General features: G+C 50.3%; 1 protein-coding gene across 3 annotated transcripts in view; it reads right to left on the bottom strand.

Moving 5' to 3' along the window:
- NTN1 (netrin 1) overlaps positions 1–26,729 on the bottom strand; it is a 232,809-nt gene that overhangs the window by 36,649 nt on the left and 169,431 nt on the right. For all 3 annotated transcript variants that reach the window (XM_074388169.1, XM_039476683.2, XM_039476682.2), the window contains exon 5: positions 24,403–24,456. In XM_074388169.1, coding sequence (XP_074244270.1) covers positions 24,403–24,456 — 54 coding nt within the window. The remainder of the gene's footprint in view (positions 1–24,402; positions 24,457–26,729) is intronic.

Below are 26,729 nucleotides of genomic sequence, written 5' to 3'. Positions count from 1 at the left end.
GTCTCAGAACACTGATGAGCTTCAGGGCCGCAGGATGCTGGGAAGCGGGAGGGTCCAGCAAGACAGAGCAGGAGGCAGACAAGCAACCAAGGAACTCAAAATGCTGGCTCTGTGACCTTACAAAGCTGTGTGTCCTTGGGGACGCTGCTGCACTTCTCTGAACCGCCGATCCCTCATTTATTAAGTGGGGGTGAGTGTTTGTAACAATCTTTTGGTTTGTTTGTTTTTTGAGACGGAGTCTTGCTCTGTTGCCCAGGCTGCAGTGCAGTGGCACAATCTTGGCTCATCACAGACTCTGCCCCCTTGGGTTCCAGCGATTCACCTGCCTTGGCCTCCCAAAGTTCTGGGATTACGGGCGTGAGCCACAGTGCCCGGCTGCATTTGTAACAATCTTTTATAGTCTCAGCGAGATGAAGCCCAAGATGATGGGCACTAAAAAATGTTGGCCCTCATGATCTTTAGTTTAGGAGCCATGGCAGAAAACCAATTTCGTTGTATTACCGGCACATCCAATTACTTTAAACCCAAAGAGATCTCTCACTCAAGTATGTCGTTGATTCACTGAATAATGGTTGACCTCTGGCTGTTCTGAAAAGCAACTCCATCTGTAGCGGATGTGGTTCTTCACACTACTTGTCACCGTGTGGAGTGATACATTTTTCAGCTCGGTTTGTTTATTGTCTCTCTTCCTCCCTGAAGTGAAGTCCTCACTGTTCTATCCCTGGGGCCCGCGACACATAACAAGCCCTCAATAAATATTTGTTGAGCAAATTCAATAAAAACAGGGCCCAGCTGCCACCACTGCGTGGCAGGCAAAGTGACCCTCAGGCCCAGCAATTCCTCCACTCCCCTACTCCAAGGGTGGAAGTCGCCAGGCAGCGGGAAGGAACCCGCACAAAGGAGCGAGGCTCTGTAAACCGCAGAGAAGTAAAGGCTCCAAGCAGTATTCGGAAGGGAGGAAAAAGGAGATTTTGGAAAACGCTGCAAAACATAAAAAGCAAAGCTTGGAGAGCATGGCTCCGTGCCTGGGGAGGAGAGCAGGAGCCGATAAATCTTCCCTCTCCAGGGAGGTTTGAAGGGCTTTGGTGTTTTGTTTGGACTTTAATAACACAGATCCTAAATCCACTGCCTTATTATGAAAATATATTTGCAGATTTAAAAATACAGGGCCTTGGATTCGGAGGGCAGCTCTCACAGGGCGAGGCAGGAAGGTTCCGAGGCTGGGTGAACCTCTGAGGATGAAATCCCCTCCCAGGCTGCCGGGCCTGGAAGCCCATCCTGTGTCACTCCTGCCTAGTGCATCGGGACCCACAAAGGGAAAGTATGGAGAAGCACGCTGGGGTAGGCTTCTGGGATGGGGACAAGACTGTCAGTTTCTCTCCCTGAGCTGCCCCAGTCCCCTCCCTGCCGGGCAGGGCGGTCTGCAGCCTGGCTCAGGGGTGGGGTGGCCAGGCTGGGTGAGGTCGGGGGCTACACTGACCACGTGAGGTGGGAGCTCAACCCCTCTTCTCCACTTGGAACAAGAGGGTGCAAATGAGTCCCCAGCAGGCTCTTTCTTTTTGCTGAACAAGATGGATTGGAAAACAAATTGGCTCAAATAAAGCATGTAATTAGATTAAAGCCTCTTGCCCAGAGCCGTTGGGACTGCAAAAAGCCCTCCTGACTGGAGGCAGGAGACCTCAGCTGGCCGAACCAGCTCTTGGACATCCAGAATTTTCTCTTGACCCTCAGCTGCCCAGCCCTGGTCCTCCCCATCGGTGTCCATTCTGCTGGGGAAATTGATTCTACCGCAAAGTCACCCCAGACCCTGCTCTGCCACCAGTCCCAGACCAGGGGGTCGCCCTGTTCCCAGCCTGCAGACGCTGCCTCAGCCTCAGAGGGTGGCTGTGCCCCATGCACATGCTCCAGCTGGAGCTCAGCCCATCGGCAGCAGGAGCAAGCGGGATGGTGATGAGTCTACACCTGCACAGCCCTCACCAAAGCACTTTCCACCCAGTGTCCTGTGGGAGCCACACAGCCACCTTGGAGGAGGCGGTTCAGGCAGGATTAGGACTGCCATTGCCACTACACACAGGAGAAAACAGAGGTGCAAGTGTTTAGCATCCAAAGTCACTGGCTGGTGGCTGCCCATTCCCTAACAGCAGCTGCCCTCCACTCCAGCACAGGACAGGGGGGTCTCTTTCCATGCACAGAGCCATGGGCAACCTGATGGCTAGTGAGTGCTGACCCTTAACCTACCCCGTTGCAATGCAGGGCTGCTCCTTCTTGATCTCTCTCTCTCTCTCTCTCTCTGAGACAGGATCTCACCCTGTCATCCCAGCTAGAGTGCAGAGGTACAATCATAGCTCACTGCAGCCTTGAACTCCTGGGCCCCAATGATCCTCCTGCCTTAGCCTCCCACACAGTTGGGACTACAGGTGCACATGACCAAAGACACCTAATTTTTTGTAGAGATGAGGTCTCACTCTGTTGCCCAGGTTGGTCTTGAAGTCTTAGGCTTAAGTGATCCTCCTGCTCTGGTCGCCCAAAGCACTGGAATTATAGGCATGAGCTGCTGCCCCTGGCTGCCCCTTCTCAAGGGACCATCCTTTGGGCTTCTCAGCCCTCAGGCAGAACCCCTGTGTAGCGTCCCCTACCCCCATCTACCGTTGCCACCATACCCTTCCCCAAATAGTGCCCTGTGTCCACGACGCTCCCTGCCCCCCACCACCAGCCAAGCCTTTAAGAGATAAAATGGTGTTCACAGCCTTCCAGGGGAAGCGGGCCACATTCAAGAAGTTGCTGCACTGACAGAGCAAATTTCTCTTCCGGCACCTGTTTCTGAAGTTCCCCGTCCAAGTGGCAGATGAGTTCCGGCTCTTAATGGTAATGAAAGCTCAGGCAGGGAAGAAGAGACAGAAAAAGAAGAAAGTATAAAACTTAGAGTTCCTATTTTGAAAGGCCTGATAATGAGCAAGATATCTCCAGAACAAAAACATGATGGTTGACGGAGGAAGCACTGACTGAGAACAAGTGAATGCGCAGCATACAGACCCCCGGTTTCCCTACCCAACCTCACGGCAGGCATCACTAATCAACCACAGCATCCCAAGGGGGCCCAGAACTCAGTCAGGTACTCCTTATTGGCGTCCTTCAACTTCCAACTTCTGCACCCTACAGTGGCTGCTGGGGAGAGCAGTTGTGTCCCTGCCTGGCACGTGAAGGGAAGGGAGTTGCTTAGTGGGGAAGCTGACACACCCTTGCTCTTCCTGATTTACTGTCATTTGCCACTGACTAATAGACTGGACAGAGGCCACAGAGCCCACCCCCTTGGAATAGAAAGGGTTGCTTGACTCATTACTTATAATTCCAGGACTTTGAAAGGATGAGGTGGGCAGATCACTTGAGGCTAGGATTTGAGACCAGCCTGGCCAAAGTGGTGAAACCCTGTCTCTACTAAAAATACAACAATTAGCTGGGTATGGTGGTGGGCGCCTGTAGTCCCAGCTACTCAGGAGGCTGAGGCAGGGGAAGCACTTGAACCTGGGAGACAGAGGTTGCAGTGAGCCAAGGTCACGCCATTGCCCTCCAGCCTGGGCAACAGAGCAAGATTCTGTCTCAAAAAAAAAAAAAAAAAAGGAAAAGAAAAAGAAAAGACAGAATAAAGAAAAGAAAAGAAAAGTTGCTAAGGCTGGTCCATCCTCGTCCTCCCGTTACCATTCCCGTTCTCTCAATCTCCCTCATCACTGATCCTAGGACTGGACAAGTCTGCCATCAGCTGAGCCTCACCTGACTCTGTCACCCCGAAGATGGCCTTACTTCCACCTTCTGGCACAGCCAGCACAGGCCTTCCATCTCTCTCACCCTCAGAACAGCCTTCAAGACTTTTGAAGAAGGAGCCCCTTCCCTTCCAAGGCTTCCTGATTTCTTCAAACTTAGAGAGAAGTTTTTAGGAAACCCATTAGGCCGGCTCCTCTTCCTAGCCTCTCTGGTTCTCAGTTCTCTTTCCTGTTTTTTTGAGATGGAGTCTTGCTCTGTTGCCCAGGCTGGAGTGCAGTGGCACGATCTCAGCTCACTGCAACCTCCACCTCCCAGGTTCAAGCAATTCTCCTGCCTCAGTCTCCCAAATAGGTGGGATTACAGGCACATGCCACCATGCACCCCTAATTTTTTTTTTTTTTTGAGATGGAGTCTCGCTCTGTCACCCAGGCTGGAGTGTAGTGGCACAATCTCGGCTCACTGCAACCTCCACCTCCCAAGTTTAAGATATTCTCCGGCCTCATCCTCCCAAGTAGCTGGGATTATAGGGGCCCACCACTACGCTCGGCTAAATTTTTTTGTATTTTTAGTAGAGATGGAGTTTCACCATGTTGGCCAGACTAGTCTCAAACTCCTGACCTCAAGTGATCTGCCCGCCTTGGCATCCCAAAATGTTGGGATTACAGGCGTGAGCCACCATGCCTGGCCGGTCCTCAGTTCTTAATATGAGAATTGAAGAGACCAATCCCATTTCCTCCCTACTTTACAGACATCTGTGTTGAGTCAGAAAGTGCTTCGGATTCTTTGGAAGGTATGATAGAAACCTCCGAGTGTTGCTCATGACTGTAAAATCTGCTTAAACTGGAAGCCACTTATCTGTTTATCTTCATTCTCGAATATGGGAGCGAACTCGGCAGTTAAGAGGTTTAACAGCCAGACTACTATCACAAAGCAATCAACTCATTGGCAGGAAGAGGGAACAGCTGGCAAACAGAGGGCAAAGAAGAGGGGGAAAACTATGAAACCGTGAAACACAGACTCACTGCAACCTCCACCTCCTGGTTCAAGCCGTTCTCCTGCCTCAGCCTCCCAAGTAGGTGGGATTACAGGCGCATGTCCAGAGAATTTTTTTTTTTTTTTTTAGAATAATGCAACTTCATTTTGAATGGGGACAAACAGTCTCAACACAGTTGAAAAGGATTTGAAACTATGGCCGTTGTGACAGCACGATCCCTTCTGCCGTGGCTGAATCACCCTGAAAAGTAAAATTATGTTTGTTGTGCATTGCTTAATAAGGCAAAAAAGTTGGTGATACATTTGGAGAAGATTTCCACTCCAAATGTTTTTTAAGTTTTGTGGCATCGCAATGAATCATGTGTCTCAGGTCTCTGGGCATCCCATTTATGGGGAGCCACTCAACCCACAACAATGTCACACCATGGTAGATCCAGAAGTCACCCCCACTGGCAAGACCAAACTCTGCTACCTTCTCACATGAAGACTAAAGGTATTTGGTTTGCTTTAGGAAAGGAATGAATTCTCAACACACTCCGGGTACCCACAGACTCAAATGACCGTGCGAGGAAGGTGCTAGCAGACACACAGGCAGAGACACGGCTACCCTTGCAAAGAGCCACTGCAGAGTGTGACGCCTGGAGGCTGAGGGATGTCAAGAGGCCAGTGGGTACCCTGGACATCATCCCTGCTCTGCCCGTCTCAGCGGGACATGTCTCGGGCTTTAACAAGATGCCAAATTTGTCTTTTATGCCAGTCTCTTGTTTCTTAACCATCCCTTCTCTCTCCAAGAACTTCCCAGACACAGGATCTCTAACTGCAGCTCCGTATTTGCTTCCCAGTTTTAGAGGGCATCCTCCGAGTCTGTTTCCCAGACTTCTTGCCATCCACAGACCCATGGGAGCTAGAGTGAGAGAATGGCAGCCCAGGAGTTCAGGCACGACAGTGGATCCCACAGATCTCCAAGTACTGTGTCCAATCTTCTGCTAGGAAGCTTACCTATAGGCCTCCCATAAGGACTTCCAAAACAATTCTGGTGGACAAAGGACTATCCAGCTTTCACTTACAAGAGAGGCCGTATGTATGAGAGGCACCATTGAGCTCTATGCCTGGAAGCCAGCATGCACCAGTTGCTGTTAGAGCTGGGAACAATGGCCTGAGGCCCCTTGGGACAAGTTAACAGGTTTAACTCAGAGCCCTCTGGTCTCAAGTTCTTCCTCCCTTGGAAGTCAGGCCATAAGGCAGCCCTGAGGTCCAACTCACCCGCTCTATGCTCTTCCTCATGGTAACATGCTCACCAAAACCTTGAGCCACAGAACAAGATCAGAACTCTTGCAGCAGAGATGAGCTTTGTAAACCCAGGAGGAGGGCACAGAGATTTCTGCCTGCTGAAACGAGCTACCTCACTGGATGAGGGGTGTCTGACTGGGGGAGTTCCCATCTCTATGAGAGAAAGACGTAGAGACCAGATCTGCATCTGAGCCAGAGAAATACCTGCTGACAGCCTCCTCAGCCTTCCTTTAGATGCAAATTCTGCCTTGTAAGATAAATTTTCTAGAGTTTTTGCTTGAGGAACTCAAATTTCCAGCTATGCCACTGGTTCTATCATCTTCTATTATCTGCCGTCTGTGCCATTAAAAAAACAGCAGCCCATCCAGACGAACGACAAGCCACCTTGGACTTGAGGCTTATTCACCTGGGCTGCAAAAGACCTAGCAGGCTCTTAGTGACGCCTACCATTGGCTCAGGCCCACAGAGGTTATGTTGGTATCTGCTGACATGCGTGGACTTAGTTAACAATTCACAATCTGAGCCAGGCGCGGTGGCTCACGCCTGTAATCCCAGCACTTTGGGAGGCCGAGGTGGGCGGATCACGAGGTCAGGAGATCAAAACCATCCTGGCCAACATGGAGAAACATCGTCTCTACTAAAAATACAAAAATTGGCTGGGTGTGGTGGTGAGTGCCTGTAATCCCAGCTACTTGGGAGGATGAGGCAGGAGAATCACTTGAATCAGGGAGTCGGAGGTTGCAGTGAGCTGAGATCAAGCCACTGCACTCTAGCCTGGCAACAGAGGGAGACTCCATCTAAAAAAAAAATAACAATAGATAAATAAAAATAACTATCTGAATTAGAATATTCTATTTCTGTGTCTTTCTCACACAGTACAGCAGTCCCTTGAGGACAAAACTCTGTGTTCTACTCAGCTCTGTAACCCCAGCACCTGTGTGATTGATGAATGAATGAAGAGAAAATGAATAAATGGACACATGCACAAATCCTCTGATCAAAATTCCCAAGGAATTCTGGGAGTTGGAGGGGGCAGGGAGCAGGGAAAATACTAAAAGCCACTCTCAAGCCTGGCTGAACAAGAAATCCCCCCATTTTCAGCCTGTAGCCCAGATGAGGTCAAGGGAAGGATTTACAGAGCACAGGATCAGTATTTCATAAACCCTTCCAAATTGCAGAAAAGCCTGCACCTGCCTCCATCCGTCTGCAGCCGCTAATCCGCTGTAACAGCTCTGTGCCTTCCATTCTATCTCCCACTCGGCGGGCAGAGTTATCCTGTGTATTCGCCTTTAATAAGCTGAATCCATTCGGGCGCTGCATTCACTGGTATCTGCTCCCACCAGGCCAGCCCCATGGGGTCTCCTTGTCAGCTCTCCCAGTGAACAGGGGATTTTGTGTTCAGCAGGGCAAACAAAGCTGTCCCAATAGGGAACCAGTTGGCTCTCTATAGACCTCTCCAGCAAGAGCCAACAGTGGACACAGACAGGAGCTGCTGTCAACGCTAAAGGGTGATTCAGCTGAGCTAAGCAGGGCTCCCTGGGAAGGTCATGAAAGAAGGATGCTTGTAGTCCCATAGCGTCCACCCGGCTGGTTGGCTAGCTGGTTAGCTTGGCTGGTTAAGCCAGTGCCAATGAGGTCATGCCTTGGAACCCAGTGTCGCCTTTGCTTAGCTTGCCTACGCCCCCCAAATACCTAGGCAGCTGTTGGGCAGAATGCACACCCCAGGGGCTGAGACTGGGCTAAACTACTTCCTACAAACACACACAAAGCCCCTCAAAGCTCACCAACACTTCCTGATGCCAAAATGGCAGCACCATGATGACAGGTGGCCGCAGATGTCTCTGAAGTCAGCAGAGTGATCAAAAAAGATCTACAGTGAAGACTGTATGTGGTTACCAAACACCACTCCATTCCCCAGCCACCGGGCATATAGACTACATTACCCAGCACCCCCCTTGCAGCTGGGGTGGTCATGTGACCGAGTCTTGGTCAATGGGACATTTGTACAAGTGATCCTCAATACTTTAAGGCCCAGCCCATAGGTCTCCCATGAGCTCCCAGTGTTCTCTTTCCCTAACTGTGGCTGGATGCAGAGAAACCCACAATGACAGTCCCTAGAAGATGGCAGAGCCATATGATGAAAGGGGCCTGGGCCCCTGACTGCTTGGAAGGGAGCCACCCATCCGGGGCTGTGATGGACTGTGGTGTAAGCAAGAAATAGCTGGGCTGGGCACGGCGGCTCACGCCTGTAATCCCAGCACTTTAAGAGGCCGAGGAGAGTGGATCACTTGAGGTCAAGAGTTCGAGACCAGCCTGGCCAACATGTTGAAACCCCATCTCTACTAAAAATACAAAAATCATCCAGGCATGTTGGTGGGTATTTGAATCCCAGCTACTTAGGAGGCTGAGGTAGAAGAATCACTTGAACGCAGGAGGCAGAGGCTGTGGTGAGCCAAGATCGTGCCACTGCACTATAGCCTGGGTGACAAGAGCAAAACACTGTTTCAAAAAAAAAAAAAAATAGCTGGACTGTACTATCTGGGCTGTTTGTTATAGCACATAACCTTCCCTTACCAATACGGGGTTGTGAAAGGTAGAGAGAGTCTGAATTAGGGCAACAGTGAGTGCAGCAGCAGTATGCCTAGAATCTTGTTCCAAGGGACCCAGGTGACTGTTTCCCAGCTTCTAACAGGACCTGGTATTTGTGGGTACCAGGAACAGAGCTCAATGGTACCTCCCACACATATGGCCTCCCTCGGAGGTGAAAGCTAGTTAGTCCTTAGTCTGTCAGAATCATTTTGAAAGACCCTCTGGGAGGTCTACATGTGACCTTCCCAGCAAAAGGTCAGATGCAGTACTTGGAGATCTGCAGGATCCACAGCCACGCCTGAACTCCTGGCCTGTGAGCCTCTCGCTCTAGTTCCCCTCGGTCTCGGGTCTTCTAGAGAAGAGATGTGAGAAAGATCCGTAAGACTGTCGTGACTGAGACCGGCTGGACACAGGAGAGAGAACATGGGACCTCAGAGAATAACCACCAGGTTTTTCTACAGTATAGAGCTCTTGGAGAGCAGACAAAACAGAAATCCACAGATGGTCCCCAGATCCCAATAAAACTTCCCTTCCCACCAAATCACTTACCAAGTATAACATAGGTGTCTGGTACCCTGTCCGGAGCCCCAGCCCCTTGACTGGGCCGTCGCACCAGTCCCCAGCTGCACGCAGCTCACGACGACACCCTTTTCTGAAGGTTTGCCCTTGACGGATGGACACTGCTACACTGCTTTGCCTGGAGATATCTGGAAGGTTACACATGACTTTCCCCAGGGCACATTCCATAGCCAATGGCTGACTGACTTGGACAGGTATGACTCTCCAGCTCTTATACCTTTTTTTTTTTTTTGAGATGGAGTTTTGTTCTTGTCGCCCAGGCTGGAGTGCAGTGGCACAATCTCGGCTCACTGCAACCTCTACCTCCCGGGTTCAAGGAATTCTCCTGCCTCAGCCTCCCGAGTAGTTAGGATTACAGGTGCCCACCACCACGCCCAGCTAATTTTTATATTTTTGGCAGAGACAGGGTTTCATCATGTTGGCCAGGCTGGTCTCTAACTCCTGACCTCAGGTAATCCGCCCACCTCGGCCTCCCCTGGGATTATAGGCGACAGCCATGGCACCTGGCCCCTTTTGCCTTTAAGTACAGCAGCTTCTTGGGTATGATTCTCTCTCCCAAGCTCTCGTGGGATCAGGCTGAGGCTAGACTTCCACTGTGGACTCGTGTTTTCCCAGCTTCTTCCCCTGGACCCTCCTGCTTCCCTCCCACCCTTAGTGGTTTCCCCTGAAAGCACTCCCTCAATAAATTAGCCACACAGGAATCCCTGTCTTGGGCCCCTGACTTCGTTCTCTCTCTTTCTCACTTTCTTTCTTTCTGACACAGTCTTGCTCTGTCTCCCAGACTGGAGTGCTATGGCGTGATTTCAGCTCACTGCAACCTCCACCTCCCAGGTTTAAGTGATTCTCCTGACTCAGCCTCCCAAGATAACTGGGATTACAGGTGCCCGCCACCACACCCAGTTAATTTTTTATATTTTCAGTAGAGACGGGGTTTTGCCATGTAGGCCAGGCTGGTCTCGAACTCCTGAACTCAGGTGATCCACCCACCTCAGCCTCCCAAAGTGCTGGGATTACAGGCGTGAGCCACCACAAATTTCTAATTCCTCTTCAGGAGGAGGAAGCTTTTCTAAGCCTCTGTGTCACTCCATAGCGCCCCACTTGAAAGGATGGTTAGCTTGAGGGACTACAGTAAAGTGGAAACCCCAATTCTGCCCATCAACTCACTGCATGACCTAAGACAAACTACTGTCCTTCACTGGGCCCCAGTCTCCCTGTCTGTCAGAGGTGCAGGCCTGATGGGATGACTGATCTCTTGGTTCCTTCTGGTATTGAGATCCTGAATTTCACTCTCTGGATGCCTTTTGGACAATGCCATGCTGAGGAATGTCTAACAACTGGCTCTCTGGGGAACTAAAAGAAAAAGCCTTTATTTTACCATTTGTCAACTTCCGAAGTGTAAATATTCCCACCATGGCCAATTTCAGACTCCCAGCAGGACATCCTGAATGCAGAATTGGAAAGAGATGCACCGTCGGCCCTTGTGAGCCGAGCAGGTATGAACCGGTGTGAGCCAGCTCCACATGCCTCTCTGCGCAAAATAAATTCACTTCAGACCCCTGCTTCATTCCTGATCTCTGCAAACAGAAGGCTTTCTCCTTTCCTTAGTCCTACAATACACTGTACTCTTGAGCAGAGACACCACAGAACTGTGCAAATGACACTTGTCACAATCTTCCGTAGAAAGATACCGACCTCTCTGGAGGAGGGAATGGGGAGGGGCAATGCCCCACTGGCTGCCTCCCTCCTAGACACCAAACCACCGCTCCTACTGACGCTGAAGCCCTGCCCTGGATGGCAAAGACGAGGTCCATGAAGCACGCCCCAGGGCAGAGGCAGGAGACTTGTATCATGTGGCCACACAAACAGCTTTAGGAGCAGAAGAAGAGAGCTGCTGAGAGGAAAGTCCTGCTCAGCAGGACGGGGAGCTGGCGACACTCAGAGCGTCATCACGCCAGCCACAGGAGGAGGCAGCCGGAAGCCTCCCGGCTGCAATATCACTGTGCTGGTCCTTCCAACTCCGAAGGTCTGTGTCCACAAAAGCAAGGCTGCCTGGTAACTGGGTACACAATGTCCCCACCAATCCATTCTCCGCTCTTCCTTCCTTCCCTACAATTGAGCACCCTCCTTGGTCCAAATTCCCCACAATATCTTTAACACAGCCCTGAAAAGACCCCCAATGACCCCCCACTGCCCAGGTACTGTGCCTGAGAATAGCAGGCTGGCTCTGTACACCAGGTCCTGCCCAGCTGCGGGCAGCAAAACAGGGGAGCACAGAGAACGGGGTCTGGGGGCCACAGTGGCCTCCAAACCAGTCTTTCCCAGGCCCTAGCAATTTTGAGCTGGGAAGGGACCAAATTTATCTTTGAGCCCAGCTCCTTCCTTTCACTGAGAAGCCTGGGTCCAGAACTACCAAATGACCTGAAGAATGCTAGCACTGGAGTGGGGTGAAATACTCAAAACCCATGATCTCCAGTAAAGGACCGCAGTGATGGTGGTTGTGGTTTCTTTAAGTCTGGAGTGGTTTTAGATCTGGCAGGGTATTTAAGTCATTAGAGGGACCACTGTGGGTCCTGCCCACCCCCCTGCCTCTGGGGCTGAAAGGGGGCTTTACTCACCCCAGTTCAGTGGCTGCAGACATTCTACAAGGCAAACTTAGTGCAATAGGGACAGGAGAGACTGTGCACTGAGGACTTCAGGCCAGGTGTGGGCCAGCTGCTGCACGTCCCTTCCCACCACAGCTCAGGACCTCTACAGGAAGCTGCAAGGGGTTTCAGGCCAAGCTCTGAGCCTGGGCCACCTGGCGGGGGTTGCAGGGGTATCTCTGCATTCAGCCCTGCCTCAGACTAGCTCTGCAGCCTGCACCGCCCCACCCCAGCCAGCGTCTGCCAGCAAGGCCACTGTGACAGCTGTATGACATGGAGGTGGGTCCTAATAGCTCCCATCCTCTCTCCCTGACATCTGTCACTTGTCCCATTCCCATCAGCCATGCCCCTTGTCCCCCAGTGGGAAGAGCTCCCAAGAAGGGCTAAATGTTCCACCCCCCCTTGCTTCTCTGGCCTTCCAGCTCATCCCTTTATCCTCCTCCAGGCTGGTGGCAGCTCCACCTGCAAAGACCCAGAGACAGGGGAACAATGGGGGACCTGAAACCCACCATGCAAATGGCTTCTTTGTGCTCCTAGGGGTGACGGAGGCCCAGGGCGGAGGGGTGGGAGGGGGGAGAGCTCGCCTGGCCCTGCTCACCCCCAGCCTGACCTCTGCCCCAGCCCTTTGTGTAGGTAGAAAAAAAGGAGAAAGAGAGGAAAGGGACAGGAGGAGGAAACCAGGGAAAGTGAGGGAATGAGGAAGGGGGTGTGGGGGTGTGGTTATAGAAGAGAGGGAGACAGAGACAGACAGACAGACAGACAGACAGACAGAGAGCAAGAAAGAAGAGAGGAAACTGCCTTGTGTAGGCCACTCAGAAGCAGGTTCTCCTGGCTAAGGGGAAGTAAATGTTAAGCTGAACCCTAGGAAATTGCCATGTTTGTGGGTCACAAATGCTTATATACAGCAGCAATTCCGCATGGTTTGACCTAATACATACGGATGTCTGATCTCAAGGCAGGGGCGGTGAACAGATCCCCGAACTAGAAGAGTCCCATGGCCCCTTGGCTTGGGCTCTGGATTTCTTTCCTGGACCAGAGTTCTGGCAACCTGGGCCAATGTCAGAAAATCTGGTTTTGATCCAGTGGTTCTTAACCAGAGGCTCTTCTGTCCCCAGGGGACACTTAATTATCACGACTGGCCAGAAGGCAGGTGCTGGCATCCAGTGGGTAGAGAGGCCGGGGATGCCGCTTCACATCCGAAGGTGCACAGGATAGCTGCTACCTCAAAGAGATCCCAGCCCCCAGTCAACAGTGTTGAGATTGAGACTCCCACGGTTTAAACACCTTCGATAACTGCTGAATGTCTTCCAGTTTCCACGCCCTCTCACTCCACTGCTCACACCCCACAAAGCCACCGAGCTGACGTGGCAGTGACTCTTCTTTAAGGGTAGGTGGAGTTAACCTTGATACACAGGGAACACTTTCCACCTTACATGCCGCTTCACATCCTTGCAAGCAGCCCAGGACTGGGGCCCAGATGCATTTCTAAATAGAGTGCTTCCTATATCACAACACTGCGTAACGTTTTCTTGTTCTCTGTGTGTGTGTGTGTGTGTGTGTGTGTGTGTGTGTGTGTGTGTGTTTCTTGAGACAGAGTCTTGCTCTATTGCCCAGGCTGGAGTGCAGCGGCATGATCTCAGCTCACTGCAACCTCCACCTCCTCAGGTTCAAGCCATTCTCCTGCCTCAGCTCCAAGTAGCTAGGATTACAGGTGCCTGCCACCGTGCCCAGATAATTTTTGTATTTTTAGTAATGATGGGGGTTTCACTATGTTGGCCAGGCTGGTCTCGAATTCCTGACCTCCAGTGATCTGCTCACCAAAGTGCTGGAATTACAAGCATGAGCCACTGCACCCGGCCTATATAATGTTTTAATAATTAAACCAGTCAGCAAAACAGCTTGGAGGAGACATTTAGGGGAGAACCAAAAAATGCTGAATATAAACTATGTATCAAATGATATTAAGAAATGCATTGTTAATTGTGTTGGGTATAATAATGGCATTAAGACGTTCTCAGTTTTTGGAAGTATATTCCGACATATTTAGGGCTGAAATGTCATAACATCTAAGCTTCTTTAAAAATATTTTGGCAAAAAAGATAATTGAAACGAATACTGCAAAATGTGAATTGTTAAGTCTAGATGATGAAAATGTGACTGTCCCCATGCTTTTCTCCCTACTTCTCAAGATTTTTCAAAATAAAAAGCTTAATAATGAGTTTAATCACATTAATTCAGAATGTATAGTACAACTTGGAATTTGGGGTACATTTCATTTTAGGTTGCACTAAGTTTTACCACGGAAAAAGGACCGAGCATAAAAAAGCTGTCCTTTTTTTTTTTTTTTTTTTTTAAGATAGACTCTTGCTCTGCAGCCAGGTTGGAGTGCACTGGCGTGATCTCGGCTCACTCTAACTTCTGCCTCCCAGGTTCAAGTGATTCTCCTGCCCCAGCCTCCTGAGTAGCTGGGATTACAGGCACCCACCACTACACCCAGCTAATTTTTTTTTTTTTTTTTTTAGCAGAGACAGGGTTTTGCCATGTTGGCCAGGCTGGTCTCTAAGTCATGACCTCAGGTGATCTGCCTGCCTCTGCCTTCCAAAGTGCTGGGATTACAGATGTGAACCACTGTGCTTGGCAAACACGTGGGTTTTATTCTGTAAAACAGGAGTTCTCAGCCTTGGCACCATCACCATTTGGGGCCACGTACTTCTCTGTTGCGTGGGCTGTCCTGCGTGACACAAGATATTTGACAGCATCCATGGCCTCTACCCGCTAGATGCCAGCGGCGTCCTCCCCAGCTGGAAGTATCTCCAGGCATCCAATAGCTCCTGATTGAGAGCCACTGCAATACATGAACCGAATGAAACTAGTTGAAATGCGCCTGGAGAGCAGTCTTTTCACCAATAAGGCTGATTCTTCAGGTGTCATCTGTGGTGTTACTTGTTTTTGTTCACCTGCCACTACGTTTTATCTTTTCTATTTAGATATTCTCCCTACATCCTTATATGGCTATCCCATTGCTGAGTAACTCAAACTCTACTCAAAGGCACAGAGGCTGTGTCTCTCTTTTGTTATCATAAGCAATGCTGCAATATTCATCTCTGTAGCTAAATTTGGCATACATCGCTATTTCCTTTGGCTAAACTCCTAGAATTGAACTGATTTAGGGTCACAGATACTTTCTGATACACAGTGCTAAATTACCCTTCATGAAAGCGGTACCAGGTTACCCTCCCACCGCCAGAGAAGGTGAGTGCCTGTCCCCTCAACCTTTTCAACACAGAGAATTACTTTTTATTCTCCAGTCTCGCTCTAATCTCTAATACTTTTTTTTTTTTTTTTTGAGACAGGGTCTCGCTCTGTCACCCATGCTGCAGTGCAGTGGCATGATACCTGGGACTACAGGCATGTGCCATCACCCCTGGCTATTTTTTTTTTTTAAGTAGAAGTAAGGTCGCATTATGTTGCCAAGACGGGCTCCCACAGTGCTGGGATGATAGGTATGAACCACCATACCCCATCCCTAACAAGCTTTGGAAAGAGTATTCTTGTTAATGTTATTTTTTATTACTAGTAAGTTTAATCCTTCATATGCTTGTTGCCATTTGCACAAATTCTCTAAATTTCTAGTTCACTTTTTGAGCCCGATTACATATTAGGATCTCTCTCTCTCTCTCATTGAATTGTAAAGGTTCTTTATTATTGAGGACATTAATCTTTGGTCAACCATGTCACAAATATTTTTCTCAGGTTTTAGTTTGCCTTTTATTTTGCTTATAGAGATTTCTGAGATACAGAAGTTTTCCACTTCTTTATTCAAAATCTTTCTTTTTATGCTTTTTGACTTTTGTATCATGTCTAAAAAACCTTCCTCACATCAGCACTACATTGATATTCATATATATTTTATTTTAGAACATTTAAGGACTTTTATATTGAGGGTATATAAATCTGTAGTCCATTGGTGATATACAGCATATTTTGTTATTATTTTAAAATAGCTAGCCAGTTTTCCCAGCACCATTTACTGATAGATTCACCCTTTTCTGCACTGATTCACAATCACAGCTTTACCATATGCTAAGTTCTTATGTTTACATTTTAGTATGCTTCTAGACTTTTTTTTTTTTTCCTTTTTTCTTTTTCAGACACGGTCTTGCTCTGTTCCCCAGGCTGGAGTGCAGTGGCAGATCTCGGCTAACTGCAACCTCCATTTCCCAGGTTCAAGAGATCCTCATGCCCCAGCCTCCCACATAGCTGGGACTATAGGTGCGCGTCACCATGCCCAGCTCATTTTTGTATCTTTCATACAGATGCGGTTTCACCATTTTGGCCAGGCTGGTCTTCAACTCCTGGCCTCCCAAAGTGCTGGGATTACAGGTGTGAGCCACTGCACCTGGCCTGTTTCTAGACTTTCTGCTCAGCATTACCGATCTCTCTATTCCTACACTAGTTCCATACTCATTTAAATAATCCTGTTACCATATCTTTAACTATCTGGTAGGGCAAATCACCCTCCATTAATCTTTTAAAAAAATTACTGGCAATTTTCACCCATTTATTTTTCTGGCTGAATTTAGGAATCATGTTTCATGTAATTGAGATTTTGACTAGAATTCTGCTAATATACAGATTACTGGGAGAACTGACAGCTTTACAGTTTTGGGTCTTGCCCTCCCAGAACGTGGCAAGACCCTCCTTTTCTTCTGTTCTTCTTTACCATTCCTTGGAAAAGTCTTGTTCTTTTCTTTACATACATTCTGTACTTCATTGCTACATTTCTTTCTGTGTGTTTCATATTTTTATTGGTATTCTAGTTGAGATTTTGTTTCCATTATCATAAAATGGATATGCATTCACTGAGTACTAATGGCTCCTTGCAGAATTCTCTTATTAGTTTTAACACTCTTCAGCTGATTCTTTGCTGGTGGGGGTTTTGGGTTTCTTTATGCCCACTCATTCTGGGATTAGCTGATTTGCCTGTCCTGTCTCACCCCAGCCACCCTGTGACCGAAGGGTCTGAGCCCTGCTAACTGTTTTCTAGTGCTCAGCACCTGTGGTCCTGGTCATGCCAGCTACACGCACCAACCAACCACACTCACCAGAACCCCTTTAACTGGCACCTCAGAAAGCAGTGGCTTTTGACTGGCTGCCCCTCCATGTCTCTGGTTTCAGGTCACCCCTCAGTGGATACTCGAGTTTGTCTTCTTTCCTAGTAGGCTGTTACCACATAAGGTCAGGAATTCTTTTTTTTTTTTTTTAAAGACAGAGTCTCATTCTGTTGCCCAGGCTGGAGTGCAATGGTGCGATCTTGGCTCACTGCAACCTCCACCTCCCAAGTTCAAGCGACGCTCCTGCCTCAGCCTCCCAAGTAGCTGGGACTACAGGCGCACACCACCATGCTCAGCTAATTTTTATATTTTTTAGTAGAGATGGGGTTTCAATATGTTGGCCAGGTTAGCCTTGAACTCCTGACCTCAGGTGATATGCCTGCCTCGGCCTCCCAGAGTGTTGGGATTACAGGTGTGAGGCACTGTACCCGGTCAGAAATTTTTTTAAATTATCTTCAACTGACCAAACAACATAACTTATGTGTGAATGGCATGGTGGTCAACACCATTCACAGACTCTGCGCTCAGGCAACTGCAGCCAGAATCCCAGTGACGATGCTTGCTAGGGCTCACCAAATCTCTCTGTGCCTCATTTTCCTACTCTGTAAAATGAGGGTGATGACAGCATGTAGCTACATGAGCGGAAGAGATGATGAAATGGTTAATAATGTAGAGCATTTGGAACAGTGCCTAGCACAGAGCAAGTAACTTATTTATATAAATGCTGTCTCCTCCTTTGCTGAGCCAGAATCCATTTATCTTTTATACTGGGTCTGGTCCAATCTTCACTAATCTGATGGTGTGTTAATGACTTCACTGGTCATTTACCTAAATGGCTAATCCGGGACAGCCTGACATTCTGTTTCATACCACCCTTTGAAAGTGAGTGTCTTGGTCAATTACTGGGCCTCTTTACCAGTGGCAAGGGCTGTCTGCACAGTCAGGGACCCCACCTCCCACCCTCGGACTCCTCTGTGGACCTCACAGCTCCTTTTCTCCTATACCAAGAGCACTGAAGCCTCCCTACCTGACACTCAAGGAACCAGGTCCTTCTCAGACAACTCCAAAAGGAAAGAGAGGCTCAGGCTGTGCTGTCAGAACTCAAAGCCATACACCCACAGCTAATGGGCAGGAAGACAACAGAGGACGTCCACCATCCCCTCCAAAGGTTCCCAGGGAGGCGACAGGAAGACAAGCATGTCCCCCATTGCTCCCTGTGCTCCCATGCCTTGTCTCCAGGACACTCACTCCAGCCCCAGACAAATCAGACTCTCTTCGCCCTTGGACTCTGAACCAAAGCACTTGACCATTTTTTTTTCAGTTGTGGCAATATATACACAAGATTTAGCATTTTTAAGTGTACAATTCAATAGGATTATGTCCATTCACAACATTGTACAACTCATCATCACTATCGAGTTCCAGAACTTTTCCATCACCCAAAAAGGAAGACCTATATCCATTAAACATCTGTTCTCAAGCCCCTGGCAACCCCTAATCTGCTTTCTGTCTCTGGATTTGCTTATGCTGGACATTTCAGATAAGTGCAATCATGACATGTAGCCTTTGGGTCTTGCATCTTTTCACTCAGCATAATGTTTTTCAAGCTTCTTCCATGTGGTAGCACATAACTTACGTTCTTCCCTTCCTTCCCTTTCTTTCTCTCTTTCTTTTCTTTTCTTTTTTTTTTTTAAGACGGGGTTTCACCATCTTGTTGGTGAGGCTGGTCTTGAACTCCCGACCTCAGGTGATCTGCCCACCTTGGCCTCCAAAGCGCTTGGATTACAGGCATGAGCCACCACGTCTGGCCTTTTTTTTTTTTTTCTCTTTCCTCTCTCTCTTTCTCTCTTTCTCCCTTTCTTTCTCTCCCCTTCCTTCCTTCTTTCCCTTCCTCCCTCCCTCCCTCTCTCCCTTCCTTCTCTCTCTCTCTTTTTCTTTCTCTTTCTTTCTTTCTTTTCCATGGTCTGGATCTATCACCCAGGCTGGAATGCAGTGGTACAATCACGGCTCACTGCAGCCTCCACCTACTGGGCTTAGGTGATCCTCCCACCTCAGCCTCCTCAGTAGCTGTGACTACAGGCATGCATCGCCTTGCCTGGCCATTTTTTTTTTTTTTTTAAGTGGGGAGAGACGAGGTCTCACTATGTTTCCCAGGCTGGTCTCAAACTCAAATTCCTGGGCTCAAGCAATCCATCCACCTCAGCCTCCCAAAGTGGTAAGATTATGGGCGTGAGACACTGCACCTGGCCATTCATTTCTTTTTATGGCTAAATAATACTCCCTGTATAGATATGCCACATTCTGTTTAGCACATTCATGTTCATCCGATGATGGACAGGTGAGCTATTTCCCCCTTTTGGTTATCATGAAGTCAAGCTCTTGACCTTTAACTGATATCTAGTCTTTACCTCTGTGCTTGGTTCAGGCTCTACCATGAGCTACCGGGAGGCTGTGACAAGGCCACCACGCAGTTCCCTCAGCCACTGCCTACCTTGGGCAGTCCAACTTGTGACTTCCCAAGGTCTTCAAAAGCCCAGTCAAGCTGACTCTCCACACCTGTCCTCACACCAGCAACTCCCACCTCATCCCACCTTTCTGCATGGAGAAGCTGGCTCCACCCCCATTACATCATGGTATTTGTATTTTTCACATCAATTTATTGCTTTTTCATCAAGCACTTTCAACAGGTCCACCACTGAGTCAAAGGCTTTGCTGGGATCATCCCATTTAATCCTCACAACAGCCCTAGCGGCAGGGTTGTGATTACCCCTTTTCACAGACGAAGAATCCGAGAGAGCCATTAAGCAGCACTCAGGCCTCAGCCTCCCCATTTTAGTGCTCTGTTCTCCCTCTGGTCCCTCCCCACAACCCCTCGCCAATACCACATTCAAGTCCCATCAGGTCATTTTCCTATATTCACCTAACCTACTCCCCATCTTGGTAAACAAAAGTCTAAAGGGAATAACCCATGCTCATCCAGGCTGCAGGTCTACATAAACCCAATTTCCTTCCATGGAAAAATGGAGGTGCCGAGAGGCCACCAGATGTGACTTCTCTAAGGTCACCCCCACCCCGACCACACAGGCCTGGTGGCATCTGAGTGCAGAGCTTCTCAGAGAGGTTTGGCTGAAAGGCTCCGGGGAGCTCCCCCTGCAGACTACCCTCAGTGTAATGTGCAAGGGTGCCCTTGGCAGCCACGCTTACCCCAGGTTGGAGCTACTGGGGCAGTTAGCCAAAGGCACCAGGTAAGGCCCCGATGGAATGAACAGAAGACAGGCTTGGAAGAGAGGATCCGGGATCCCTGTTGGGAGGTGGAGGGAGCCCAGAAGTTGGCCGGCTCCATGCTCCTGTACCCCCAGAGCCCGGAGTCCAGCTCCTACTCAAAGGCAGCTGTGATCCCTCAAATCAGGGAGGCCAGCAAAGGCAGCCCTTCCGGCCTCTGGACTTCTTTGTTTCTGCTGGAAGGCCCATGGGCAGTGGTGGGGTGGAATCAGCTGGCACGGGCTCTGAGGGCCAGTCATACACCTCTCTCAACTTTACATTCAATGACATCTCATGAGGTAGCCCAAAACTGGCCAGTGAGGGAGTATTTACACCAAGGGAAGTGGCAGATGCTATACATCGGCCCCTCCCCTGCTCCAGCCAGTTGCTAAGTATTTACCAGCACCTCCGCCCACAGGCCTCTGCCTGGGATGCAGAAGTGGATCTTCAGGGGTGGATGGAGAACGAGCAGGTGCTTCCAAAGAGGAATCCCCAGCAGGAGAAGGTCACTCCTCCCACAGACAGCCAGGGACGGAAGGGCCTATGGAGCACTGGGTCCACTACTTCATTCTTCCAGAAGGCAGAAAGGAGACACCATGGCATTGTTCAAGTCCTCAGCATCAGTGAAGGGCAAACCCCAGTTCTCCTGGCTCCACACCAGCTTCTTCCCACCAAACCAAGCGGCCTCCATGAAACCAAACAAACGATTTGCAAAATCAAGAACTACCCTAGGCTGGATGCGGTGGCTCACCCCTGTAATCCCAGTGCTTTGGGAGGCCAGGGCAGGCAGATCACAACGTCAAGAGATCAAGACCATCCCAGTCAACACGGTCAAACACTGTCTCTACTAAAAATACAAAAATTAGCCAGGCGTGGTGGCACATGCCTATAGTCCCAGCTACTCTGGAGGCTGAGGCAAGAGAATCACTTGAACCTGGGAGATGAAGGTTGCAATAAGCGGAGATCGTGCCACTGCATTCCAGCCTGGGTGACACGGCGAGACTCCGTCCCCCAAAAAAAAAGAACTTCCCTTGAGTTGATAGGTAGTGGGTGGGGCAGGGAAGCAGGTGTCTCTCTTTTATCCTTGAGTGCTCAGTCTCTATAACCAGTAAGTAGGTGTGTGCTGGGGGACCCTGGGGCACAATGCCCGTTTTTGAGTGGGTGGTCCCTCTCTCCCTTCCTGCTTGTTTCCCTCCTGGCCCCCGCCAGGCCCCAGAACCCCCAAGGGCACCACGTTCCTTGCCTCCCTGCCCCATGACGGCTTACCAGCTAGCTCTGTGAGCAGGTAAAGAACATTCCCAGAGTGAGCTGGCCCTTCAAAGGGATGAGTTCAGGAGAAGGTTATGTCCATCAGTTTTCAGAACAAATTCTCAGCTTATTAATTCTCCTCTGGTACGCAGGCAAAAGTAAACAAGCTTTGCTCAGGCAGCCTCACACAGAGGCCTCCCCTATTCAAACACGGCAAGAGTGGACAGGTTTGGGAGCCCTGAGCTCCCAGGCCCCACTTCCCAGGAGGCTGTCCTGGCCTCCTGCCTGCAATGTCTCAGCCTCGGAGACAAGGCAAGCCCAGCCTCTCTGTAGTGGGAGGCCCCACAGTCCAGCACTTGGGTCTCAGGGATGACTCCCGTTATCTGTGGAGAGCATCAGACACCCACCCTGGGCATCTGAGGCACCCCCAGAGCAGGGCAGAGCAGGCCAGGGCAGGGCAGGGCAGCACGGGTCTGGTCAAAGCTACAAACGTTGCTGCATAACCTGCTCACTCAGCTGGTCTCTGAGGAAGATATTTCATAAGGGTGTTAATTTACTGCTCACTTCATTTTAAACCATACTTTTAAAGGTTCAGAATGAGGAAAGGAAATAAACAGTAACGAAATCAAAAGCAGTCAGAAAAGTTAAATAACCCCAGGAAGACATTTCAAAAGAGGAGGTGCGAGTGTTTCTAAGCAGTTGCTCAGGAATCTTTTGTCTGGTGCAGCCAAGAACCCTGTAAGTGTTACACCCGCTTCCTGCAGCCCGTGTAGAAACCCCGTGAGATCGCCCCCTGCATGTTTGTTCCCCATTTGCCCATTTCTGATTTGGAAGGGAGGAACTCAAAGTCAAAGGTCTGTGGGTTCGCGAGAAACCAAAAGTCAAGCTACAAGGACTGGAGAAATCGGAGTTGCCAGAGACAGAGACAGAGACAGACAGAGATAGGGAGAGAGATCATTAAGGCACAACTTGCTGTTGCGTGAGCCTCTGCTTGGAAGCTCAGCGCCCCCCATGGCGTGCACAGCCTTCAGATCTCATCCAGGTGAGTGTCAGTTAGGCAAGGATCAAGGAGAGTAAGAATCGATGTTCCATTTAAGTGTCTTCTACCTTTAACACTGCTCTCCCCTAGAGCTGAACTCATTTAGAATGCTCCTTTGAATTGCGCCATGGCAGACAGAGCTTCCTCATCTCCCAACTTAGCTCTGTTCTCCAGCCTCCCAGGGACCCCGGCATACGCTTCCTTCAGTCCCTCCTCTGCCCCATTTCCCCCGCGTGTGGCTCAATCAAAGGTCCCCGAAGGCTCTGCAAACAAGGCACGACTGAACTGCCTCTGGCTTTCCCAGCAGGGCCCCCCGCGCTCCCTGGAATGCGTTGCTGTCCTTTCCCATTTGCAGGCTGCTTGTTTTTGTTTGCTTGTTTGTGGCACAATCTCGGCTCACTGCAACCTCCACCTCCCGGGTTCAAGCGATTCTCCCGCCTCAGCCTAGTGAGTAGCTGGGACTATAGGCACGCGCCACCATGTCCAGCTAAATTTTGTATTTTTAGTAGAGACGGGGTTTCACCACGTAGGCCGGACGGTCTTCATCTCTTGACCTTGCGATACCCCACCTCGGCCTCCCAAAGTGCTGGGATTACAGGCGTGAGCCACCGCGCCCGGCCTTGCTGGCTGTTTGTGGACCATGCCTGTGCAAGTGTTCAATCTGTCTTCCCTCAAGTTTCCCATGCACCACAAATAGTCTCCAAAATCCTGTCTAGATCCTAGAATATTCAGGTGGCCACATGGGTTTGTGAGCTCCCCCACACCTCCCTACAGCCCTTTCTGGGGAGGGAAAGGGTCCCCAGCACCAGCATGAATGTCCATGCAGGGGTCCCCCCGGTCACTTCCTGCCATCTTCAACCCGAAGTACCAGTACACAGAAGCCCTCTGTGATCCCAGGACCAGGACTCTGGGTGCAGGCCTGGGTCAATCTCAGCAGGGCACCCCATCCGGCAGGCCTCTGTGCCCTCTGAGTGCCCAAAGTCAGGGCTATGCAACCTTTCTTGGACTGGTGAGGCCTGTGGACCCTTCCTCAGAATAACATTTCTCCATGCTAAAATAAAAATACACAGGACTACAGAGGAAGCAAGTAACACAGAAGAGCCGCTGCCCAAGTATCTTTAAAGACCCAGGCTGACGGCATGGCGACACTACGTGAGTGCCCCTTTATTAATGATTATAAATCAGGATCTAGCAGCAGGTCTAGTAACTCCTGCCGTTTTGAGAAGCAATAACCAGCATGAATAATATTTATGATATCTGCACCAGCTAGAATGTGATGTGAAAACCGCTGTGACTTCTGCCAGCGACCACGGTGCAGGCTCAGCCACATGCTGAGGTTTGTGGCCTCTCTCTGCCATGGAGGAAATGCTAAATTTTCAGTTAGAGGTGAGTGAAAGTAAAGATGTGATTCTTCCCCCACCCCCCAGCTGCCGGGCCCCCCGCATTCTGCTTGTGCGCCCCTGTGCCCAAGCCTCCTCCAGCATCCCCAGCGCCTGGCTCCTTCCTTCTCTGCAGCCCCAGAAAGGACTGACAAGCCTTCAGCTTGGAAGGTGCTGGGCTGGTTGGCAGCTGGTGAACAAGTAGAAGGTGCTAAGTAATCATTTAACCATAAGTAACACAGGTTCTGCCCCGGGCCGTCTCCTTCCAGGCTTGGGACAGAGGCACCATTAACATCTCCTCCATTTGATTCTCAGAGCGGAGGTCACAAAATAGTGTCCTGTAGCTCCAGCCTCTTTAATGCAACCGAGGAGTGCCACTCACACAGAGCAGAGCCCAGACAGGGGTTAGAGGAGACGGAGTCATCAAACACCCCTTCCCCATTAACCCACCCACCCCCGTCCCACCACACAGCAAAAGCGGGACATGGGAAACCAAGGGGGTGGTTTACCTTCAGGCTCCTCCACGCTGCTGGCTGCAGTCGTCGGCGGGGCTACGGGGATCTCTTTGTGAGGTTCGAGACAGGGGTGTTGGAGAGAAAACAAGGTAAGAAGACATGATTTTTTGACCTTAGAATGATTGAGCCCAGCACAGACCCCTCCCAACTTCCTGGGACCCTCTCCTCTGTTTCCCACTTCCTGGCTCAAGAGAAAAGTCAGAGGAGCAGAAGCCGGCAGCGGCATCCTGGGCACGTGGCGTTGCTCTCCTTTGGAAGCTGTCGCTTCGCCTGGCAGCGGGGCGTGGAGAGCAGGTAAGACTGAGGCGGCAGCACAGAGCCTGGCCTTGCCCCACCCCCGGGCCCAGCACGTGCTTCTCACTAGGGCTCTGCTGTGTCTGCTGTGTGTGCGTCCTCAACTCAGCTCCACCTCTGAGGGACGGAGAGGCACTTCCCCAGGCCATACTGCCCATCACGACGTGGCTACCCAGGCCCTGCTCACCTCTGAGCTCAGCTCACAGGTGGAGAAGGATCCATGGCAGGACGGCAAGCGAGGGGCTGGGAACCTGTCCAAAGGGAAAGGTTTCTCCCACGTGCAGAGAAGTGTCAGCAGCACGGCCCAGGTTCCTGTGGGCTCACATCTCAGCTGCCAAGGCATTTGCTCAGTGGGCAGAATGGGACTGAGAGTGCAGATCCAGGGGCCTCGTAAAAGCACGTGCTCCATTTTCATTATTCTGTGTCCAATAGAGCAATCTGGCCAGGTGCAGTGGCTCACGTCTGTCATCCCAATATGTTTGGGGGGCCAAGGTGGGAGGATGGCTTGAGGCCAGGAGTTTGCAACCAGCCTGGCCAACAAAGCAAGTCCTTGCCTCTACAAAAAATGAAACAAATTAGCCAGGTGGGGTGGTGTGCACCTGTAGTCCCAGCCACTTGGGAGGCTGAAGCAGGAGGATTCCTCGAGCCCAGGAGTTTCAGGTTGCAGTGAGCTATGATGGCACCACTGCACTCCACTATGGGCAACAGAGCGAGGTCCTGTCTCAAAAAGTATATATAATAATAAAATGCACACTTTGGGAGGCCGAAGTGGGCGGATCACGAGGTCAGGAGTTCGAGACCAGCTGGCCAACATGATGATACTCTATCTCTACTAAAACTACAAAAATTAGCTGGGTGTGGTAGCCCAACCCTGTAGTCCTAGCTACTCAGGAGGCTGAAGCGGGAGAATTGCTCAAACCTGGGAGGCGGAGGTTGCAGTGACCCGAGATTGTACCACTGCACTCCAGCCTGGGTGATAGAGCGAGACTCCATCTCAAAAAAAAAAAAAAAAAAAAAAAAAAAAGAGAGAGAGAGAAAGTAAAAAGCAGTTTGTTCCTATGACTTCCCGGACCCCACCATATGCTCAAGAAAGGAGAGGCAGTTCAGCCCCTCCCCACTGTTCATCGGTTCAGCAGCCTGGCCCTGAAGCTCAGGCTTCCTCTTTCCGGACAAGGCCAAACCACGGACCAGAAGTCCCTAAGAGGAAGGGACTCATGAACCCCACTGACTCTAGCCACCATCTGACTCTTTGCAGTAAAACTCTGACTCCCAGATTCTAGATCAGCTAGAACTTGAGGCTTAGTGGGTGAAGATGGATTACTCAGGCCGGGGGGCAAACCTGAGAGGCAGCAGAGGCATCCTCTGCACTTTTAGGAAGGACAATGGGGGACACAGCCCTCAATGTGGGGCCAAATCTTGCTCCCAGGTGACTGTATCAGCAACAACTAACCATCGGTGCCCTGTCACAATGGGTTATTAGGAAGCTGGACCTAAACAGCCAGCTGGTCCCAGCAGAAACATCCTGGAGGCAACATCTGAATGGTCCAGTCTAATCCTCCAAGTCCACAAATGGAACGGAAGCCAATGGCCACAGAGCCTCTGTGACCACCCAACCTTGGTGCCTGAGGTCAGCCTGGCTCTGGGGTGCACATGCAGGGCCTATGGCTGTCCGGGCTGTGACTCAATAGGGCACGCATGCCCTGGGCGCCATCTGCACACCTGTAGCTCCCCCCTTGGGAAGAGCACTTGAAAATTCCAGGATGGAGCCCCAGGTTTGTCCGAGGAGGGGGCGATGCTCCCGCCAGGCATCAGGCTGGAAAATGAGAGTTCCCAAGGGTTCGGCCTCTGATTCAGAAACACCAGCTCTCATGTCTAGGCTTGATCTTTCCACCTGGGGATTTGAAATGTTGGTTCCAAGCCTTTCTGAGCAACCTGAGAACTCCTAACTCCCTTAAGCAGGGGGACCTCAGTTCCCCGCAGCATGATTTCAGAACCCCAGGATAGACAGCCTCAGACCGGCTGTCTCT

Source organism: Saimiri boliviensis, chromosome 17 (genome assembly GCF_048565385.1).
Source record: "Saimiri boliviensis isolate mSaiBol1 chromosome 17, mSaiBol1.pri, whole genome shotgun sequence".
Taxonomy (NCBI): Eukaryota; Metazoa; Chordata; class Mammalia; order Primates; family Cebidae; genus Saimiri; species Saimiri boliviensis.
Note: the sequence above shows the minus strand (reverse complement) of the source record. Positions and strands in the feature narration are given on the sequence as shown.